The 20,310-nt window shown below is 35.5% G+C and overlaps 1 protein-coding gene across 6 annotated transcripts in view; it reads right to left on the bottom strand.

Annotated features, from left to right (window-relative positions):
• Positions 1–20,310, bottom strand: part of APAF1 (apoptotic peptidase activating factor 1) — a 38,859-nt gene that overhangs the window by 12,004 nt on the left and 6,545 nt on the right. For 3 of the 6 annotated variants that reach the window (XM_072865879.1, XM_072865888.1, XM_072865897.1), the window contains exons 6-20: positions 17,535–17,647; positions 16,872–17,003; positions 16,219–16,457; positions 15,494–15,661; positions 14,519–14,650; positions 10,921–11,034; positions 10,150–10,328; positions 8,150–8,276; positions 5,923–6,048; positions 5,173–5,304; positions 4,060–4,206; positions 3,184–3,309; positions 1,897–2,058; positions 1,458–1,586; positions 550–675 (exon numbers count right to left, since the gene is read on the bottom strand). In XM_072865879.1, the coding sequence (XP_072721980.1) occupies positions 550–675; positions 1,458–1,586; positions 1,897–2,058; positions 3,184–3,309; positions 4,060–4,206; positions 5,173–5,304; positions 5,923–6,048; positions 8,150–8,276; positions 10,150–10,328; positions 10,921–11,034; positions 14,519–14,650; positions 15,494–15,661; positions 16,219–16,457; positions 16,872–17,003; positions 17,535–17,647 (2,152 nt within the window). Of the gene's footprint in view, positions 1–549; positions 676–1,457; positions 1,587–1,896; positions 2,059–3,183; positions 3,310–4,059; positions 4,207–5,172; positions 5,305–5,922; positions 6,049–8,149; positions 8,277–10,149; positions 10,329–10,920; positions 11,035–13,487; positions 13,507–14,518; positions 14,651–15,493; positions 15,662–16,218; positions 16,458–16,871; positions 17,004–17,534; positions 17,648–20,310 lie in introns of those variants that run through there. The other 3 variants (XM_072865906.1, XM_072865914.1, XM_072865923.1) reach the window with 3 other exon arrangements.

The raw sequence follows: 20,310 nt of genomic DNA, 5'->3' as shown, positions 1-20,310 counted from the left end.
AGTACAGATTTCTGTACTTCAACTGCTTTCAAAATTCCAAGAATATAAGTGTTAACTTGAGAGAAAAGGAAAGGTTACTTTGGTAAACTATAGTTCTACTTTCACAGGTTTTAATAAGGCATTACAATTACAGAAATCTATCCTAAATATTAGCATGCAAATATATTTAACAATGAAAGTAATATCAAGTCTGCTAGGATCCTCAAAAAACTTCACAATTCCTGATTCAGATAAAATCTAAAACAAAACAGAAAGTTACAATTACTCCTGAACAGCCATGGGACTTAAAAAAAATTGTATAGACATACAGTAAATTTAGATATACAGCAAATAAAGTAAAAAAGCCAGCTCATTTTACTCTGTATGTAAATAATTTTATAACAAATATTTAAATTTATATTGGCTATAAACACACATAAATACTAAATATATATCATATACAAGATAAACATATATATTATGTCATTTTATAATAAACAATTCCTTAAATTAATAATTTAATTATATATATAAATTCACATTTTTCAGAAAAGAAAGATATCAGCTTACGCGTATTGTCTGGTCATCAGATGATGTCAGAAATAATGATCCATCTGGTGAAAATGTCACACAGTGAACCCAGCTCATGTGTCCCCTGCAATACGCTACTTTTGATAAAGATTTAATATTCCATAACTACAACAAAAATATGAAAGAATAACTCAGATGATTTAGATTGCATTTACAGGGAAAACAGTGCAAAACAAGTAGTATACTTAATTACTATTTCTTCTAGTATTTTCTTACTTCTCATTCTGAAATCAGATGTAACAAGAATTGTGCCTGCTTATCACATTTTGACGGTCAGGGAAATTGAATCAGCAGCCTCTTTGACTGCTATAATTTTAAAAGATGGGGGGGGGGGAGGGGGAGAAAAGAAAAAAAAAAAACCTCACAGTATTAAGATAAAATACAAGTTCAACTGACCATGTAGATTGCAAAAACAAAAAATCCCCAAACAACAAAAACAACCAACCCCAAAACTGATACCTGAAACTGGCTTACTCTAGCTGTGCTAGTTCCAAAATCATTCTAGCTGTTTTATTCCTTTTTGGTGGGTTGCCACATTCTGTACCAGCACATAGAAGGAGAGGGGGTTTTGTTTGAATTAAGCAATGGGAAGGCCTATACTCCTGAGAGTGACAACGCTAAGTTTAAAGAAATTTAGTGGCCTAGTCTTTTTATATAAACATGAGTTCTGTTGTCCAACATGAACATATAACTTTAAAACATTATTTCCCAATTGATATTTCACATTTCAGAAGCGAACGACGATTAAAAAGAATGAAGCACATTGAAAGCCTGCTAAAATAGCTACATTTGTTTTACCTCTGCGTACAAGAACTATTAAGACAAATGTAACATTTTATCTTACAAATAGTCTTTCCTGGTATACTGTAGCAAAGACAATCACTTACCTCAACAGAACAGTGAGACAAAGCAACTGCTACTAACTCATCACCGGGACAAAAGTCACAGTATTGGATGGTACTGTGATGACTTATGATGACTTGTGTTAACAAATCACATGTTTTAACATCAAAAAGCTGTGAACACATAATTACAATAGTTAGCACCCAGTTTGTATGAGTTCACTATAGACAAATAGCTTATACGTTCAACAGCGTACATTCTTGAATTTAGAAGGTATTTCTCTCAGTCAACAAGCTTGTTGCCCACATATTTTTACTTTACACATACTTGAAACCATGCACCTTATATCTGAAACATCTTAATGGCCTAGAATTTTATCTTTAATCATAATTTCTAACTAGATGATCTTTAAGGTCCCTTCCAACCTAAACCATTCTATGATTCTACACTACTTCAAGAAAATTATTAAAGTGAGGTACTTACCAAAAGCTTATTTTTGGCTACCACCAAAATCATGTCACCATTTCTGGACCAAGAGCAACATTTTACTAAAACCTCCACATCATCTGGTTCCTCATCTGCATTTTTGAAGAAATCTTTTATCTCAATACTTTTCAGTTCATTTGCTGAGCGTGTTTCCCAAAGCTGCAATAAAAAGTAAAGGAAATACACAAAACCTCTTTTTACTGATGTGCATACAGAATACAACAGGGAAGAGCTAACTCCCAATCATTTCTAGGGGAGAAGGGAGGCGGGGCTAGTATACAAAATAGCCTTTGCTACTTTCCCTGGTCAAGAAATAGCATTAGAATATTCACAAGCCCAGACAGCTTAGACCAAAAGAAAACAAAAAAACCCACAAAAAAACCAAAGAAAAACACCCTCAAAACCAAAAACAAAAAAAGGGGGTTACACTGTAGCAGAACCCTCTCCCTGGGTTTTTCCCTCATATCGTTCCAGCTACAACACTGTCTCTTAACAAAATAATAAAAACAAAAATATCTGCTCTGCAACTCTATTAAAAGTCCACTCACCATGAGAAATCTGGTACACATCTAACTTTGCACCCTAATTTCATTGAGGCACCTGCCAAAAATCTACTGAATCTTTCTGTTCCCTCCACCACAATTATTCTTCTGAATGACAACAGCTACAGCAACCCTTCTTTCCTGATTTAGCAACTCTACAGAAAGATAACTGTTTTAAGAACTGCAATTCTGAAGTAGCATAGTTCTGTTGCAACCAAAGGCAATAAAAAGAATACTTACATTCTGAGGAAAAAACAAAACATAAACCTCTAAATTATCTTCTAGTGCATACATGAAAAATGGCACATAGAACTTTTATTTCTACTGATACTCATTTTCAGAGATGACAGAACTTTCAATTAATCTAAAAATGTATTGCCTTTTTTTTTTTTTCCCAAACAAGTTTCACTCCCTCCCCAAGTTTTCTTAAATTACATTAGGAGGGGGGAAAAAAAAAAACCAAAACAAAACAAAAAAAACCAGTGAGAAGTAAAGGATTCAAAACAAGGCCAGGATTTATTTACAATTACAGGCACCCAACTTTTTTCCCCTGGTACTGGGCAAGCCATTTCAAAATCTTGCATTAAAAATGGGACCAATAATCAACTGTTTCAGATTTTAATTCATTAAAGCTGACCATGCAGACACGAAGTTTTCTTATACATATTTTGCATTTTATAAAACAAAACAAAACAAAAAACATCATCAAAACAAACAGTTGATTTAAAAATACACTGTGTACCTTTACTGTTCCATCTGTTGAGCAGCTAGCAACACACTCATCATTTGGTGAAAATCTACAGTGATTGACGGAATTTACATGACCCATCATTGTATTTCTACAATACTTTTTGTTCAAGTCCCAAAGCTGCATGAGAAATAAACATATAAATCATCATACTCATGAATTATTCAGACAAATTGTTCACATTCTTCTCAGAATCATGCACTGACAACCAAAATCTCAATATTTTTTTTTCTTAGTTTTACCCACATGCTCATGGACTTGATGCTACACCCCGGGCTACCCCACAATTTACCTCCATCTGCTAATGTGCATGAAAACTATTAACACCAGAATTACCTAGAACTAGTTAAACTTTCTGTACAGTGCAGACAAGATCCTGGAACAGGACAAAGTTACTGAGGTTTCCTCAGACTGAGGAAGAAGCTTCCTCTTGCCTCTTTGCCTTTCAACTTTGAAGTTCAGAATTACGTAGCTTACACATAATAACAAAAATGAAATCTCTCAGGTTAGTCTTGGATGGTCTGAATATCATCCTTGCTACATCAATACTAACAAAGTTAAAAGAACATGTTTTTTTGTTTAGGGGTCCTTCTCCCCACCCCTCTCACACTGTTTTCCAAGCCTATAGCCCACACTCCCTTTCTCCTACATAAAAAAAATAATCATGTATTTGACTGTTCAAGTGAAAGGCCAAAACAGGAACAGTCACTCATATTTTTGTTCTCTGAAAAAAAATCAGGCCCTTTTGATTACTGTGCATGCTTCAGTTCTGTTATTTATTACTCATGAAAGTGTCAAACACTGTCTAAAATCTTAACTACATTTACAGTATAGAAACTGTCATTTTAAACAAGTGCCTTCTAAATCTACCTGTTCCAGGGTGTCAGTCTCATACAGCAAATGCAACTCCTGAGACATCCAGGACGTCAGCACGAAAGCTTCTTCCTTCCATCTTGATATCAGATCATAACTGTATTTTACCTCCATTTTACACAAACACAAGCTCTTGCAAGACCTCTTCAGATGAGACTTGACATTACAATTAAAACACCTCACATCCTGCTAGCTGCAGGAGACAGTTGTCCCCCCTACTAACAATCTCACTCCTTGCTGTCTACTCCCAACAGTTCTCTTGCACTGGAACTGGGCAATTGAGCCACTACAGGGAACTAAACAAGCAGAAAACCAATCCCACCAAACAGAGATTTTTGCCAAGTTGGCTCCTTGAACCATTACACTGCAGAGTAAGATCAGCACATGCACCACAACAAAGGCAAGAATATGCAGCCAGGGCAGTGGGACCATCATCTTCAGTGCCAGTTAACTATAGTATTTGCTTAGTTGTACTGTGAAATTGCATTCTTTATTTGCTTACTTGATTCTTCTGTTTTCCCCCTTCCCTCAGATGCCCGGTTTCTGCTTTCTGTGTATACACACTGCCTCTCAATCTGAACAGTGCCAGCTGGTTAACCCGACAAACCTCTTGTTTTGATTACTGTTATTTTGTTAGCTTCCACCTTAATTTCTTTACTATGCCCAATCAATTTAATCAAAAAAGTACCTGCTACACTTCCATAATGCTTTTTTTTTCCCCCAATCTTTCAGCATCCAGTTTTTTATGTTATTAATGTCTTCAAACCTAAATTTCTGCCTTAATTTTTCTTATGCTGTTTTTAATCAGGTATTTCACTCCCATACTCTCCCATTCCCATCCCACCCTCTAAAAGTCTCGCCAAAGCCCTCACCTGCATGTCCTACAATAGAGGATTTGCCCATTCTCCCTTGCTGAGCATAAACACTCCTGTTCTGCCTTGCTGAAATCCAATTACAGAGCTGTAGTCAGTACTCTTAATCTGTTGCCATCTCTCTTCTACCAGACTAATTAAAAAAACCTTAATTTATAGTGTTTAAATATATTTATACATCAATAATTATCCTGTTATGACAAGCAGCATGATAATAGTCTCAAACTTTTCCACTTACTTTGATGAAAGTGTCATTTGAACAGGTGGCTAAAAGATACTGACCACTTCTGTTATTGAACTGGCAGCAATTGACCTGCTCTGAGTGTTCTTCATATACACACCTACAACGGCCTGTTCTTGAATTCCAGATCTAGATAGAATTGAAGGATGAAAAAGATTTTTAAATACATTTCAAGTACCTCATTTAAAAAAATCTGTAAACTATGCTGAAATACAGATAAAGCCCTAAAACATTCATAATAACATCTCAAAAATGTTCTGAAGATAAAGGGAAAGCATATATATTTACAATTAGAAACAAGGAGTTATGAGGGGAAAGGCCATAATTCAGATTAGAATCTGATAAATACTGGAATTTCACCAAGGTTTTGTTACAATACTGAGGAATTAAAAAGTCCAAATAATTCAAATGTAACAAAAAAAAATGATGAAAAAAAGAATTATGTATACATTCATCTCATGTTATGGATAGGATTGGACTCACACATTATGTTCTACTTAAAAAGAATCATCTGATAATACAAGCAAAATAAGCGGTAATTCTGTAAGTATGTTAACTTCAAGCATCTTTTACGTTACGGAACAAGTGGGGCTTGTCTGTTTGTTAAGTAGTGAATTATCCACATAAAATTTAAGACAGTTAAAAAAAACTTTAGTCTTAAGAATCTGCTCTGCCTGAGTTGGTTAAAACTGAAATTAGAATTATTAATTTGAAAAAAATAAATTTGTCTACTCTCTATTTCTTTACCTTCACTTTTTTATCAGCTGAACAAGTTGCTACAAATTCACCATCTGCAGAGAAAGCGCAACAAAGTATTTCATCATCATGAGCACTTATCTCCAGGAGTCTCTCTCCACTTTCTGCTTTAAACACCTAAAAGAATGAACAATAAAATCTTATAACTTGCATACAATTTTAAAACACAAATACTTTTGTTTTCTCTCAAACAGCTCTCTCTCTATAAGCTCTTCATAAAATTGGTTTACTTTTGAAAGCATTTATAATTTCAGTGAAATTAACATAATAATTATTAAAATATTTAATTTGAGCTTCAATTTTGGAAGGATGATAGAAATTGTTAGGAGAGAAATAAGTGCAAACTGATTTTAAAAAAAGATTTCTGTATGTTATGTGTTTCATTAATGATTTTTTCTACCCTCACTCTTTAAGCCTAAATCCATGTCCTTTCTCAGTATTTTTTAATAGTAACTGCAAAACAGTGTATCTATTAACAAAATCTAAACTATTCTTAAAACTACAAATTCCAAATTTATCTATATATGATATCCTTCTGTGGAAAGTAAGAATTTCAGCAGCAATTGATGGGAAGCAATTTGGGGAACAAACAAGAAAAAAGTAGCGAAAAGTCATAGAGGATGACACAAGCCTCAGTCTTGACCTAGTCCTAGGCAATAAAAGGACAGCTGGGGAAAAGCGTCACATATTAATCAATTTCCCAAAAAAATTCTTGGATTTAATTTTAAAAGGGGGGGGGGGGGGGAAATCAGGTTTCCCTTTCCTCCTTAGGTTACATATTCTTAATTATTAAAACAAATCACAAGGTGTTCTTTACAGCAGCATTCAGGATACTACAAGTGTGAAGTCCCTATTTTTTCCGTTACTTTTTCATTGAATGGGAATATCAATGACAATGAAATGGTTGGTATTTGTTCAAATAAGAACATAAATACTGAAGTAACAGGAAATCTACATTTACAGTAAATTCTGCAGAATATCTGTTCTTAAATTGAGCTATCATTCTTTTTTTTATTTTACAGAAACAGTAGAAGTAGCCTTGAAAACTGAAAATCTTAGGCCACTATTAGAAAAAACATGAATAAGTTCAAAGTTAAACAATGAAAAAAGGATTATTGCTAGTTTTCCTATTGCTTCTTGAATGAAAGTTTAGTTTAAATGCAACCGCAATCCACAGATGTTACTTTTTTGGATAGAAAATGAAGAGAAAAATAAGCAATCTGCAGTCTCAATAATGAGGCCATTAAGTACAGAAGCCCAGCACAGCAATTTCAGCACAGCATAAAATGAGTAAATCCATCAGGCATCTCCTTAAGTGGATGCCATGATCATAATATTGTAGAAGCCAGCAAATTAAATAAATAAATAAAAACACAATAACAACACATTAAGTAGCCAAACGAACAACAACTAAGCACCACTACCATTATTACTTGAGTACTCAACTTATCAAGCATCCAAAACAATACCAAAGGCTTGCAGAAAAGTTGTTCTTCTCCCTTACCTTTGGCTGTCTGGAATATGGATACTTTACCAGGTTACTGGCTGGCTGATTGCTAGTTTTCTTGAGAGCTGGCTGGCTCCCCTCCAGGCAGACTGCTGGCAAATTTGTATTAGTCACTTTCCTCTCTGTCTCCCCTAATCCACTTTCTAAGCACTTTGGGCCCATTTCTAATCTAATACTGTCCTCAACTTCAGGGATTCATTTTTCTCCCCAGATTTATTTCTTTTGCATAAGACAATTATTAAGCACTAGAAATTAAGCACCAAAGCAGCACAATATCCATTACCATCCCATGGAAACAGTAAAGCTATAACTAAAATGTCCTTCTGTTTCTCAGTTCTGTAGAAGGTCTACTGTGACTGGAAATAACATTTTTGCAAGCAAGTATTAAATATGCTGGGGTGTGTATTAATTACTAAGGCTGTGAGCTTTTCTGTATCATTAAAAGGTGTCTCACGTTCACGTATTACACCGGTGAGGGTATAAACCCTGAAAGCACACAGTTTAGCTTTTGAACTAGAAGATAACGCTTACTGTTCTAAACTTGCAACTTCATGTTTGCATAATAATACATCCTTCTCAATCGTTTGTCTCCAATATGTTCTAGATCCCTAATATCTCCACATAACAGCAAAAGAAAAGCGACAGGACTGTTAACAAATGTTATCAAACTAGTACACAGCATCTCTCTTCACTCATGCATACGTATCTTACCTGAAGTGTTTTATCAGCTCCACATGATGCTATTCTTTGTTTATCCTTAGAAAAGCAGGCATGGTAAACTGCATCTCTATGTGGACGAACAACCAGACGGTAGAGGTTCTTCAAGGATTTTTTATTTCTACAGGGTAAGATAGTTGACTTTAGATGAGTAGGATTTCCTAGTGCCTTTTTATTATTCAAAATCCTCTATAAAAAGATAATACTTTTTCACAGATCTTGAGCAGCAAGCTTTATAACAAACCAACCCACTATACCTTACCTCTCAGCCTTTATGCTGAAGTAATAAGGGAAACACAAACTCCAATATTACAGCTTAGAGATCAAGAAAGATAATACATGAACGAGAAATTAACATGACACTTTATGGGCAAAGCTGTTACACTGCAAGACACAGCCTTCCTAATGACATTTTTATGATCTGATATGCACTATTTCAAAATATTAATTTCTTCCTGAGAATTCTTGTTCTCCTGAAGGTTCCTTTTCAAGCTTACTCAAAAGCATTTGTATATTTTGTTTAGACCTTAGTAAATTTACTTATTTTTCACAGCAATGACTCAATTCTTATCACTAGATATTTAACTAAAATCTATGACTATCACTGCATTTCAGTCAGAGATTAACTACAGAATCTAACACACCTTAGATGACTCTTGCCTCATTTTAACAAAAACTTAGAATTAGTAGCAATCATAATCATCCTGTTTAGCCAGATCTTAATACAGAAAGCTGTCACTGTAATAAGATAATTTTTGGTGATGAACAGATCGTTACAAGATTAATTTTTTTCTAGAATCAAATTAATCAATGTACTCGAAGTTTTTATCATTACCATTTGCAATCTTCAGGCTTAACATTTAAATAATGGGTAAAACATCTCAAACAAAGTAGCTGTGCTTTACAGTTAAAGCAATTTTTCACTGCAAAATACTGACACATCTAAGTCAACTTTTTAAAAAAAATTTCATATTTTAATAAAGCTAAAATTGCTGGTCAAGAGAGCAGTGAATTCACCTACATACCCTACAAAGCATTTTTAGAACCTTTCCCTAGAATGGGAGACAAAAACATCTGTGTCTGTTCTGTTGATTTCAGTCACGTTATTCAGCACAAGCCTCCCACATCCAAGGTGAAAGCCCTGAACTACCTGGAGATTGACTCTTCTGAACTGTGCAGCTTCCAAGCATTTTGGTAGAATTCTGTTAGCTATGCAAAATGAAATAACCAAATACTCAAAGAGAAGACCTGAATTCAAGTATGTCTGGATTAACCTGCCTGGTTATTACGATAATTACCTGAGAGTCATTCTGTTTTTTAACCACCAAGTACTGCAGATCTCAGAACAGAAACATCAAACAGAAGAATCTAACAGAGACAGTTACGTGGTCAGATGACTACTGGACTATGTCGGAAAAATGTTTATATATATATATACTTTTTCCTTAAACAACTTCCAAAAATATGAAAACAGCAAAAAGTTATTTAAATAGGAGAAATTTCAGATTGGGTAGAGATTACAAAGCCTTTTAGTATTTCCCATCTCTCTACTTTCAAAAACTTTGCAAGTTAACACAAATGCTCTCCTTTTTAAAGTGTACATTTTACTGCAAAACCTAAAAACATACTGTAACATACCCAACACTTGCCCAACAAATCTAACTTTTTTCAAAAAAAAAAAAAGTATTTAGAGAAGTTTCAAAGTATCTTATTTTCATCTTTGTATAGTTCTTTAAAAGGAACAATCATTGAGTACAGAAGTGAATATATTCCTCTATTTATTTCTGTGTAATTATTACTAATTTGTGGCCTTACATATCCAGAGTTCTCCTCCTCCCACAAGTTCTTGAAAATTATTTCACTTTCTTTCCCGAGAAAAAACACAGTTCTTAAAAAGGTCCTTATATTAGACATACATTGTATTTAGTTGTACATTAAATTATTTTCTTGGATCAAGGGATCAGCATATCAGCAGATGGACTGCAGCTACTTACATCCACTCCAAATAAAATGCTCCTGTTTCTCTTTGAGCATGTAGCTTGGCTTGTTGATACACCTCTGATGCCTCTGGTTGGCAAAGACCCAGCTGTATAATGTCAGGAAATGGTTGCCGTCCAAGAAGGTGCCCGTTTAAAGACAGAAATTCCTGGAAGTTCTCACGTACTGTGCTATTCTATGTACAGAGCAGAAAATATTTGATAACATAGAAAGTGGATTTATTTCCTAAGCACCCTTTGCTTTTTTAGTTTTCTATACAGCTAATATTCTTACAGAAGCATTTAGTTCTATTTTTCTATTTAGTTCTATTAGCAAGTACATATGATAGACTTAAATATTTCATTATCCTATTCAGGAAAGCATATTATGCTTATTTTTCAAATAAAGGATATTGGCAACAGTGATTTACTCAATAAGCAGTCAGCGTGAAATATCAGAAAGACTACTCCAAGCGGCCAACAAAATCCTACTCCTCCTCAAAAGCAGAGCACCATATGTACCCACCATTAGTTACTGTTGTTCACCTTAGTTAATCGAGCTCCATTGTCAATTACTTGGGCACACACTGAAGTTACAACTAAAACTAAAAACTAAATTTTCTTCATTTTTCTCTTCTCCAAGTTAAAGTTCAACTTAGTACTGTTTTTATGTTTCAGTTTTTTAAGCTTTCTATATATCTCTCACATATACGTACATCCAACAAAATGCAATTAAACATGGAAAAATATATTTGGAACAGACTGATCATTTACCTTTTAGTATCATACCTTTTGATCCAGGATTGAACTATATTCTACATATTCATGAATCAGATGAGCAGGCCCTACCAATTCTGTTTTAGCTTTAATCCAATCTAGAGAAAACATAAGATCATGGAGTTCCTACAAGAAATACAAATTTAAGTTCAGAGCATGAGTTCCACAACAGAATCTACTTAAGGGGAAAAAGAAAAAAAGAGGAAATACATTAGGTATTTAATATGCTTCGGTACAATTGTCTCCAGTTAAAAACTTAGGCAATTTCCTGTTTCGTTCATTTTCCTTGATCAGGTATGAAAATTCTGGGTACAGAAGGCTAAGCTTGTTGTTTTAATGCAAAGGACTGCTCTTTGATACAGATAGTCAGAGAAGTGATGGGGATACAAAGCAAATCTTGACTTTTGTAGCACACAAGACCTGGTTTAAGATACAACTCTGAAAAAGCTGCTTCTAGTCCAGCCTGGCAAAGATCCCTCTGCTAATAGTGATCTAACTCAACAAGTGATGTTGTTCTTTCTAACAGATGCTGAATTTGAATGAAAGCAAAAAATCTGCTATAGTTGCATTTAACTTAAAAATGAGAAAGCTACTTAAAAGGCAATCAGAAACTGAAAATAGAATTATTAGAATACACTATTTCAGTTGGAATGGACCTACAATGACCATCTAGTCCAACTGCCTGACCCCTTCAGGGCTGACCAAAAGTTAAAGCATGTTATTAAGGGCATTGTCCAAATGCCTCAAACACTAACAGGCTTGGGGCATTGACCATGTCCCTAGGAAGCCTGTTCCAATGTTTGACCACCCTCTTGGTAAAGAAATGCTTCCTAATGTCAAGTCTGAACCTCCCCTGGTGCAGTTTTGAACCATTCCCACAAGTCCTATCACTGGATACCAGGGAGAAGAGATCAGCACCTCCCTCTCCACTTCCCCTCCTCAGGAAGCTGTAGAGAGCAATGAGGTCGCCCCTCAGCCTCCTTTTCTCCAAACCAAACAAGTCCAAAGTCCTTAGCCGCTCCTCAGAGGACATTCCTTCCAGCCCTTTCTCCAGCTTTGTTGCCCTCCTCTGGACGCATTCAAAGACCTGACCATCCTTCTTAAATTGTGGGGTCAAGAACTGCACACAGTACTCAAGGTGAGGCCACACCAATGCTCAATACAGCGGGATAATGGCCTCTGTTGAGCGGCTGGTTATGCTGTGTGTGATGCAGCCCAGGATGCAGTTTGCCCTCCTGGCTGCCAGGGCACACTGCTGACTCGTATGGAGCCTGCTGTCGACCAGCAACCCCAGATCCCTTTCTGCAGGGCTGCTCTCCAGCCACTCCTCTCCCAATTTCTACTTGTGCCCAGCATTACTCTGTCCTAGGTGCAGAATCTGGCATTTGGACTTGTTAAATTTCATCCCATTAATCATTGCCCAACGCTCCAACCTACCTAGATCCCTCTGCAAGGCCTCTTGTCCCTCAAGAGTTGACAGCACCTCCCAGTTTGGCATCATCGGCGAACTTGCTAATGGTGCATTCAACTCCTGCATCCAGATCACTGATAAATATATTGAACAGAACTGGCCCCAGAATTGAGCCCTGAGGAACACCACTGGTGACCGGTTGCCAGCCAGATGTAGCCCCATTTGCTACAACCCTTTGAGCCCTGCCATTCAGTCAGTTCTTCACCCAGTGCACCATGCACCTGCTCATCTCACAGTTGGACAACTTGTCCAGAAGGATGCTGTGAGGGACAGCATCAAAAGCCTTACTAGAGTAAGTCCAGACAAAAGTCCAGAAAAACTACATCCACCACCTTCCCTTCACCCACTAGGTGGGTGACCTTATCATAGAAGGATATCAAATTAGTTAAACAGGACTTTCCTTTTGTGAACCCATGCTGACTGTGCCTGATGATTGCATTATTCTTTAAATGCCTTTCAATAGTACCCAGTATAACCTTCTTCATAATTTTTCCAGGAACTGAGGTTAGACTAACAGGTCTGTAGTTCCCTGGGTCTTCCCTCACGCCCTTGTTGTAAATTGGAATAACGTTGGCTAGCTTCCAGTCAGCAGGGACCTCCCCAGACTCCCAAGACCTTTGGTAGATGATCAAGAGGGTTCTGCCATAACATCCAGTAGCTCCTTCAGCACTCTGGAATGAATCCCATCAAGCTCCACCAAGTCCCTTACAATTTCAGTGTCCACAAATGGAAAGTCACTGTTCCCACACTCATGGTCCTCCGACTCAGGGGACCGGGCAGCCAAAGGTCTGTCAGTATTATTAAAGACTGAGGCAAAAAAAAAAAAGCATTGAATGCCTCCACTTTTTCTTCATCCCTATTAGTCAGATGGCCACCTTCAACAAGCACCGGTCCAATGTTTTCTTTAGACCTCCTCTTGTTATTAACATACTTTAAAAAGCCCTTCTTGTTAAAATAACATACTTGCTAGGATCAGAAAAACTGCTTAGAGACAACACTGCATAGGCTCAAAGTATATTCCAATTTAAAATCAGTAAATACCGTAAGGATTAAAAGATTATCATAGTTAAACAAAGAAAAATAATACCTACCATCTTTATTAGCCTTCCAACAAACAGAAATCATGTCTAAATAATGAGAAATAAGTAATATAAAGAGTGTAAACTCTGGGAAGCATACAGTCATAATGAGACAGGCTAAAGAACTCTCAGAAGCTTATTCTACAAAATGTAGAAAGGCTAATAATAAAAACATTTTTCCAATACATTGAATTTAAAGAGACTGAGATAATGAAATAAGTATGATCCAAAAAAACTAGATTTGTAGCCCACATTAATTATGAACGTTCCTATAAGTACACAAACTGTATTTGATATGATGAGTCAGATGAACCACCTCAGAAGAGGTTCAACTGAAAAGGTTTGAGTACGTGTGAAATAAAGCAATTAGCAACCAGAACCAAATGCTATTCAAGGCAAGAATTCTAAAGATATTCAAGTGAAACTACTGAGGTATTAATCTTGCTGCATGATTTGCATCTTATACTAGCTCAGTACCCAAAGAACAGTAGGTGGCAAAAATGACAGCAATTTTTTAAAGGCACCAAAGCAATCCTGGGAATGAGAGGTTTGCCCATCTAACTCTTGCTAGATTTTTTATGGCTGCTGAAATCTGGTAATGCAGAGAATGAACTTTTACACATAAATCAGTATGACATAAGAGGAAAAAACTAAGACGACTTCTGTAGAAAAAAGTAACTAATCTAATTGAACTCTCTGAAGAAACCAATTTACTTGTATTACCATACACTAAAGTGAGCCTGGGTTTTCAAAAAAGTTTAGAGAAGATTTCTTATCAAAGCTTCTTCAAAAGGAACAGAAAATCAAAGCTATTATGATACAAAATAAGAAATGTTCTCAAAAACTGGTTGAAAAGACAAGACACAAGGGGTAGCAATAAAGTAGTTTTCATAATAGACAGTGATTATCAGTGGAGTCCCTAAAGGACTCTATGTTGAGTGTTTACCTATCTGCACAAAAGCCTGGGAGAAGAGACGTTCAAATGGGAAAAAGCCTCGGGGGAACAGCAGGGGTAAGGGTGGGTTGAGAAGGGAAACAGAGGACACAAGTCAGAACTCACCTGCTGCATGTTGGCACCAGCCATGTGATACGCTAGAAAGTTATACCAGTACATGCAATCCTCTTGAGATGGAACAGGCGTATTAAGTTTGTAGTATTTCTTGTACTGATTTACTACATTTTTATGTAGCTCCTGCAACATGAATCAAAACACACTTTCAGTTAATACTATACCAAGGTATAGACTGGTTTCAGTATTGAGGAATTATAATTAATATTATATTGTGTATCATATTGAGGAATAATAATATTATTATTATTTCTCAATAGTTATATGTCAACAAATGAAATAAGAAAAGCTTACCTTCTAAAAATGTACACTTAACCTAATTTATTGCTTAAAACTCCAGAAACATTCTCTGGATGTTAAAATACAGAAAAACAAGCTGTTAACCTTCCTTCTTAGGTTGAGAACAGCTGTCAAATCACTCTTCACATTCAATACGGGTAGCCAACAGAAAAACACCCTCACATAGGTAGATCTAAAGCAACTCTAAAAACTTGCCTTTTCTTTGTATCTACTATTTCTGCCCGGTCCTTCAGAACTGATAAATTTATTGGGCCCAACTTATAGGTCTTCTCCCTGAAAGTATTGCCTTAAATTGAAAAAAAGGAGTAAAAAGCACTTCTCTGTATTAAAGAAGAAACTTCCTATTCTGGTAGGGTCTTGATGCCTTTGGAATCATCAGTGGAACATTCCATCTCCTGCTGGAAATGTCTTTGACAGAGAAATAATGGATATAGAGTCTTTTCTCAGTTTAGTTTCTTGGCTCCAAATGGAACCATCATGAAATCACTCCATGATTTCAAATAAACGGTTGAAAATAAATTTTTTTAATTAGTTAGCATTAAGTTTAACTGCATTGTGGATCTATTCTATGAGGCTACTCTGGATACTATTTAACAGAGGAGTATTTTCTGAAGAATGCCCAGCTTTGGAGAGTAAAGTTTAAAAGTAGCTTAGTCAATACCCTACCTGAAGCTGGTTGCGATTCTTCTCTGTAAGAAAGTCAAGTTGAAGATCATGTAAATAATAATGGAATGACTTCCCATTACGATCACAGAACAATAGCGATTTGTTAACAAATTCCTGTAGTATATCTTCAACTTCTTCAGTTTCCATATCCCAAAGAATACAGAGAACCTAAAAAAGCACATTAAGACAGAGAAGAATCAGAAGTAAGGGGTAATATGACTTGTATGAATATCATAAAAGGCTATCAATTAACTGACAACAAAACACATGCTAACAAATACAGACATATTAGAAATGGTAATAAATTCAGTAAGTTACCAATTATTCTTTACCAAACTATAGGACAGATAACACAAGTTGTCCCATCTTTTGTCTATTTATGCTGATTTATTGTGGTCGTATCTTTTTCTTAAAGGAGACAAATTTCACATAACAATTTCTAAGCCTTCAGAGAGTTCAATTACAACCTAACTAAAGAACTATATATGGAACGCACATTAAACTCACCTTATGAATACATTTATTCAGTTACAATTTTTTAGTTTCACTACTGACAATAACAGTCATGACACAATAATGGACCTGACCTACAAAATCTAGCAATTACTATTAAGTTACATACAACATAAGTTATACACACCAACTATAAATTTTATGACTTCTTTAAAGAAGTTATTGTTTGTATCTCACTAAAAACGATGAGATTTCTGCATTGCTGTTATTACCTTGGTAGGTACTTTAACATCTTTTGGAAGGATAGAGAGGTCTTTATAGTAGTCTTTATAATTGTCATTCAGTTGCTCAACACTTATGGACATTGCTTCATCAAGGGCTTCATAATCATAAGAAGAAGATTTTCTTATTCTTTTAAACTGCTTATTCTGCAGCTGTTTGAGATAGTATTCCCAACGACTAGGGAAGTCTCGTAATAATGCACCTATCAAGGATATCACAAGAGGAGAACCTGAAGGAAAAGATTAATTTAAATCTTAGAGGCTTTTAAGGAACACAATCCAATAGTTTAGTCAAGTGGTTGAATAAATCAGGTAATTTTCCCAATACATTGATCAAAATCTTGAGGTGTGGAGAACAGACAAACAAAACATGTCATCCATGTAGACATCTGCAAACTTATCAAATGTAAGTGTAATAGAGGGGTGGACGGAAGATACACTGAAGAAAACTACTCAAAAAAAATCAACATGAGACACTTCTATTTAGTTTAGGAAAAAACAAAAAGCATTTAACAAACACTTGTGTTTTATTTAAGATATACAATATTAAAGAACCTTCCCTCCTCTTTCTAGGTCAAAACCTAGAAGAAAAAAAGAAAAAAACATTTAGTGGTAAATGGTATGTTAAAGGGCGGCAAGTATACCTTTGCATTCCCTTACAAGGCAGTTAGCTTGTTCTGGCAGTTCTGATATTTTCATATTCACGAATAGGGATAAAATCTCCAGTCCTTTCTCATGTGCTAGTCCACTTTCCACATGAACCTCATATTTATTGCCTAGACATAGAAACACAGAAAAAAATTAAAAGAATGTAAAAAGTCCTATGGAAATTGAGAGTGTTTTCCAAGTAAAATTTGGAGCAAAGGACCTGGCTTATGATTTTATGCATAGTACTTTATATGCTTAGTACGAAGAAGAGTATAAATTCTACTTATCAGAATCAAGTTTGCATTAGACAGACAAAAAATTAGACTATAATCTAATAATTACAAATGCATTATGGGCATGTTGTAGCAGTGACTGCTTAATAGCGAAGAGATAATCAGTCTAACAGCAGCAGTGTCACATAGGTTAATTTATCCTATTGAGAACCATTGCACTTTTCAATGTAGACATTCAACTTTCAGGATAACATATAACATCTATTTCACGAAGAGCATAAAGTCTTACAGAGCAGAATTCGAAAACTTTGCCACTTGTGCACAAATTAATAGACATATTCTATCAGATTCTTTTAAAAGTTCACAAGAACAAACTGCATACATATACACACACAATCTACAGTGCAAGAGGAAACTGTTCCTTACCAGCCACAGCATCTGTTACACTCCTGTCCCTGCTGGTGATAAGAACCTGACATTGATTATCAAATGCTTTTAATACCCAGGAATCCCAAATGTCATCCAGAACCAAAAGAGATCTAGTGCAAGAAGAAATATTGCAGATTTCGGATCAATTATTAGTACTAAAATACAATATTTCATTTTAATAATGAAAGAACATTTTCAGAATTTACAATGTATCACTGCCTAATTGTTTATATTAATGTGCAAAATATCTCAAGAGGGCATTAAACACTGTGCAAGAAAGCTGAATGCAAGTATCTCAAAAAAACGAATTTTTACCATTTATTGCTTTATAGCAATAAGTACAATTGCAACATAAACAATAAAGTTTTGTCAAATATTTCCATCAGTAGACGCTAGGAAAAACATAAATCTTTACTCTGTTTTTCATGTCATCAGATACCATAAATGAAGAAAAAAGTTGTATAGGACTAGATAACAACTCTGCTTGACACAGGCTAGTGATAAGCTTTGTGGGAGAAACCATTTCAGTTTCCTTTTGACTTGAGAGTTTTCAGTTTTGTTCTTGTATCTTCAGAAAGCTATATGAGACTAATCCTCTTGTGAAGGAATTGTCTTGGATGATGAGGCTCTTTTTACATAAACAACATTTTATAGTGACTACATATTCAAATCCTATGGCTAGTCACGTTTGTAGGTTACTACATGGAATCTCAATGGTTGGTTCAAGGGAGCAAGGAGTCAAAAAGATTGGTTGGCAAGTAAATTTATGAAAAGAAATACCAGTTGTTTGCATTCTGTGTGTTTTGTGGAGGAAAGAAAGTTATTGAAACCCAATCCTGTAAATTGTTTACATTTTCTGCCCTTTTTTTTTTTAAAGGGATGGAGTTTTCAGTTACACTAATCATTGGTTAAATCGTTCAATTCCCACTGAAGCATGCCAAGACTCCTGCATTTTTCTTCAGCTAAATGACGCTTATGCCATCAATGCCTATAAATAAGGATTTTACCCTTCATAAACAAGTGCATACACATTATACCACATTTTCAAAGTTGCATATAAGTATTGGATACCCATATTTCATTTTTACACAACTACTCTATTAACACTCTTTTGATAAATCAGAGGGTTTACAAGAATACTATCCTAGCCATAAATGACTAATTATGTGGTAATTTCACACTTGAAAATGTGTTGGGCAGCATGAATTACAGGTTGATTTTATGTTTTTAATTAAGCTGAGAACTTCAAAATCCTCCCAGTCTTTTGGTACCAGTGACTTTCTTCCTCAACCACACCAACAAATCTTAAATCCTAAATCAGGATTATTAAAAAAAAAAAAAAAAACCAAAAAACAAAAACACCACCACAACAAAAAAAAACAAACAGAAAAACAAAACCAAACCCCCCCAAAACTGTGACAACAGTGACAGGAGATTTAAATCTTAGATTTCTTACGTTAAAGAATATCATCGCTTCAATTTCTTCAACCACAATCCAACAAAATACATAATGCTATTTTGCTCTGAAAGTTTTCATTTGACTAATACTTTAATCCCAAGAAATATACTGGATTCACAGTTTGAATCCTTTGACTCATACCTTATTCCCAAGAAATGTATCTGAATCTGGGTTGACTATCTGAATCCAGAAATAGCTGAAATGACTTTTTGTTACCAAAGAGAATTCCAGTGCAGAGCAAGCTCCACAAGCCGCAGAACTAGTGAAGCTTGGTTTCCAATACACTTGCACCATATGAACCTCCCTCTCCAATACATTCCTCTCTACGTCTTCCCATGCCCACTATGATTTCCCAGATAACCCATCATCAGCGAGACTTTCAGTTTGTTCTTACAATGTTCTCACATATACCTAACTGGGCAGGATGCAGCACAGGCTGTAGCCTGTTCCCAGCTCATGTATCCAAGCTGGCCAATTAGCAAGACAACAAAATATTTCCCTTCAATTCATTCTGTATACTCCTTTTCACCACTGAAGGCACCTACTTGGATTTCTCTTCTTTATCCAACTGTCAATTTTCTTCAACTTACAGAATTTTCAAAGGTACAAAGTTCCTACCTTTAGAGTCAATTTTGGCAATATGCTCAAAGTGTTTAGGACAGAGGAGGAGAAAGGAAAGGATAAACAGGACTACGATAAACAGTGTGATCACATTAATGTCGTTTCAAAATCGTGAAAAGCAGTCAGACTAGAAAAGTTTTGTAATCAATTCTTGTCTGTTTTCCTTGAGGTGCAGTCATTCTCTGCAATACACCTATCTAACATCTGTTACTTTATCTTGAAACAGATTAATGAAAATTGCCAGGACAACAGCATCCTTCACGAGATATCTGGCAGTCTATAAGGAAGACACTGCCACAGCTGGCATTGAAATGCCTTCAAATAAAATCAAGTGCCTAACTGTTTCCAAAGCTGGCATTTTCTCTTTTCCCCTTGGTTTCCTCAGCATACAGGTGCTCTTTTCACAAAACACAGTAAGTATCTCTTAAATGATTCATTTGTACACTACAAACAATATAGCATAGCACAGTATATTAACCATGTTAGGCTGTCATGTTACTTGGCTGTACAGTAGCTGCCCACTTCTAGAACAGTTCATGATGCCATGGGGAAATAGTGCACAGTTCTCCCTTCTACTCAGAAGGGACTGTAAGGCTGTGCATGAATTAAACATCCAAATTCTTCTGTATTGAAGAGTTTGTTTTGTTTGTTAATGAACAAAATATAACAAGAATTGTGTCAACGGAGACAAAC

Source organism: Ciconia boyciana, chromosome 1 (assembly GCF_034638445.1).
Source record: "Ciconia boyciana chromosome 1, ASM3463844v1, whole genome shotgun sequence".
Classification (NCBI taxonomy): domain Eukaryota; kingdom Metazoa; phylum Chordata; class Aves; order Ciconiiformes; family Ciconiidae; genus Ciconia; species Ciconia boyciana.
Note: the sequence above shows the minus strand (reverse complement) of the source record. Positions and strands in the feature narration are given on the sequence as shown.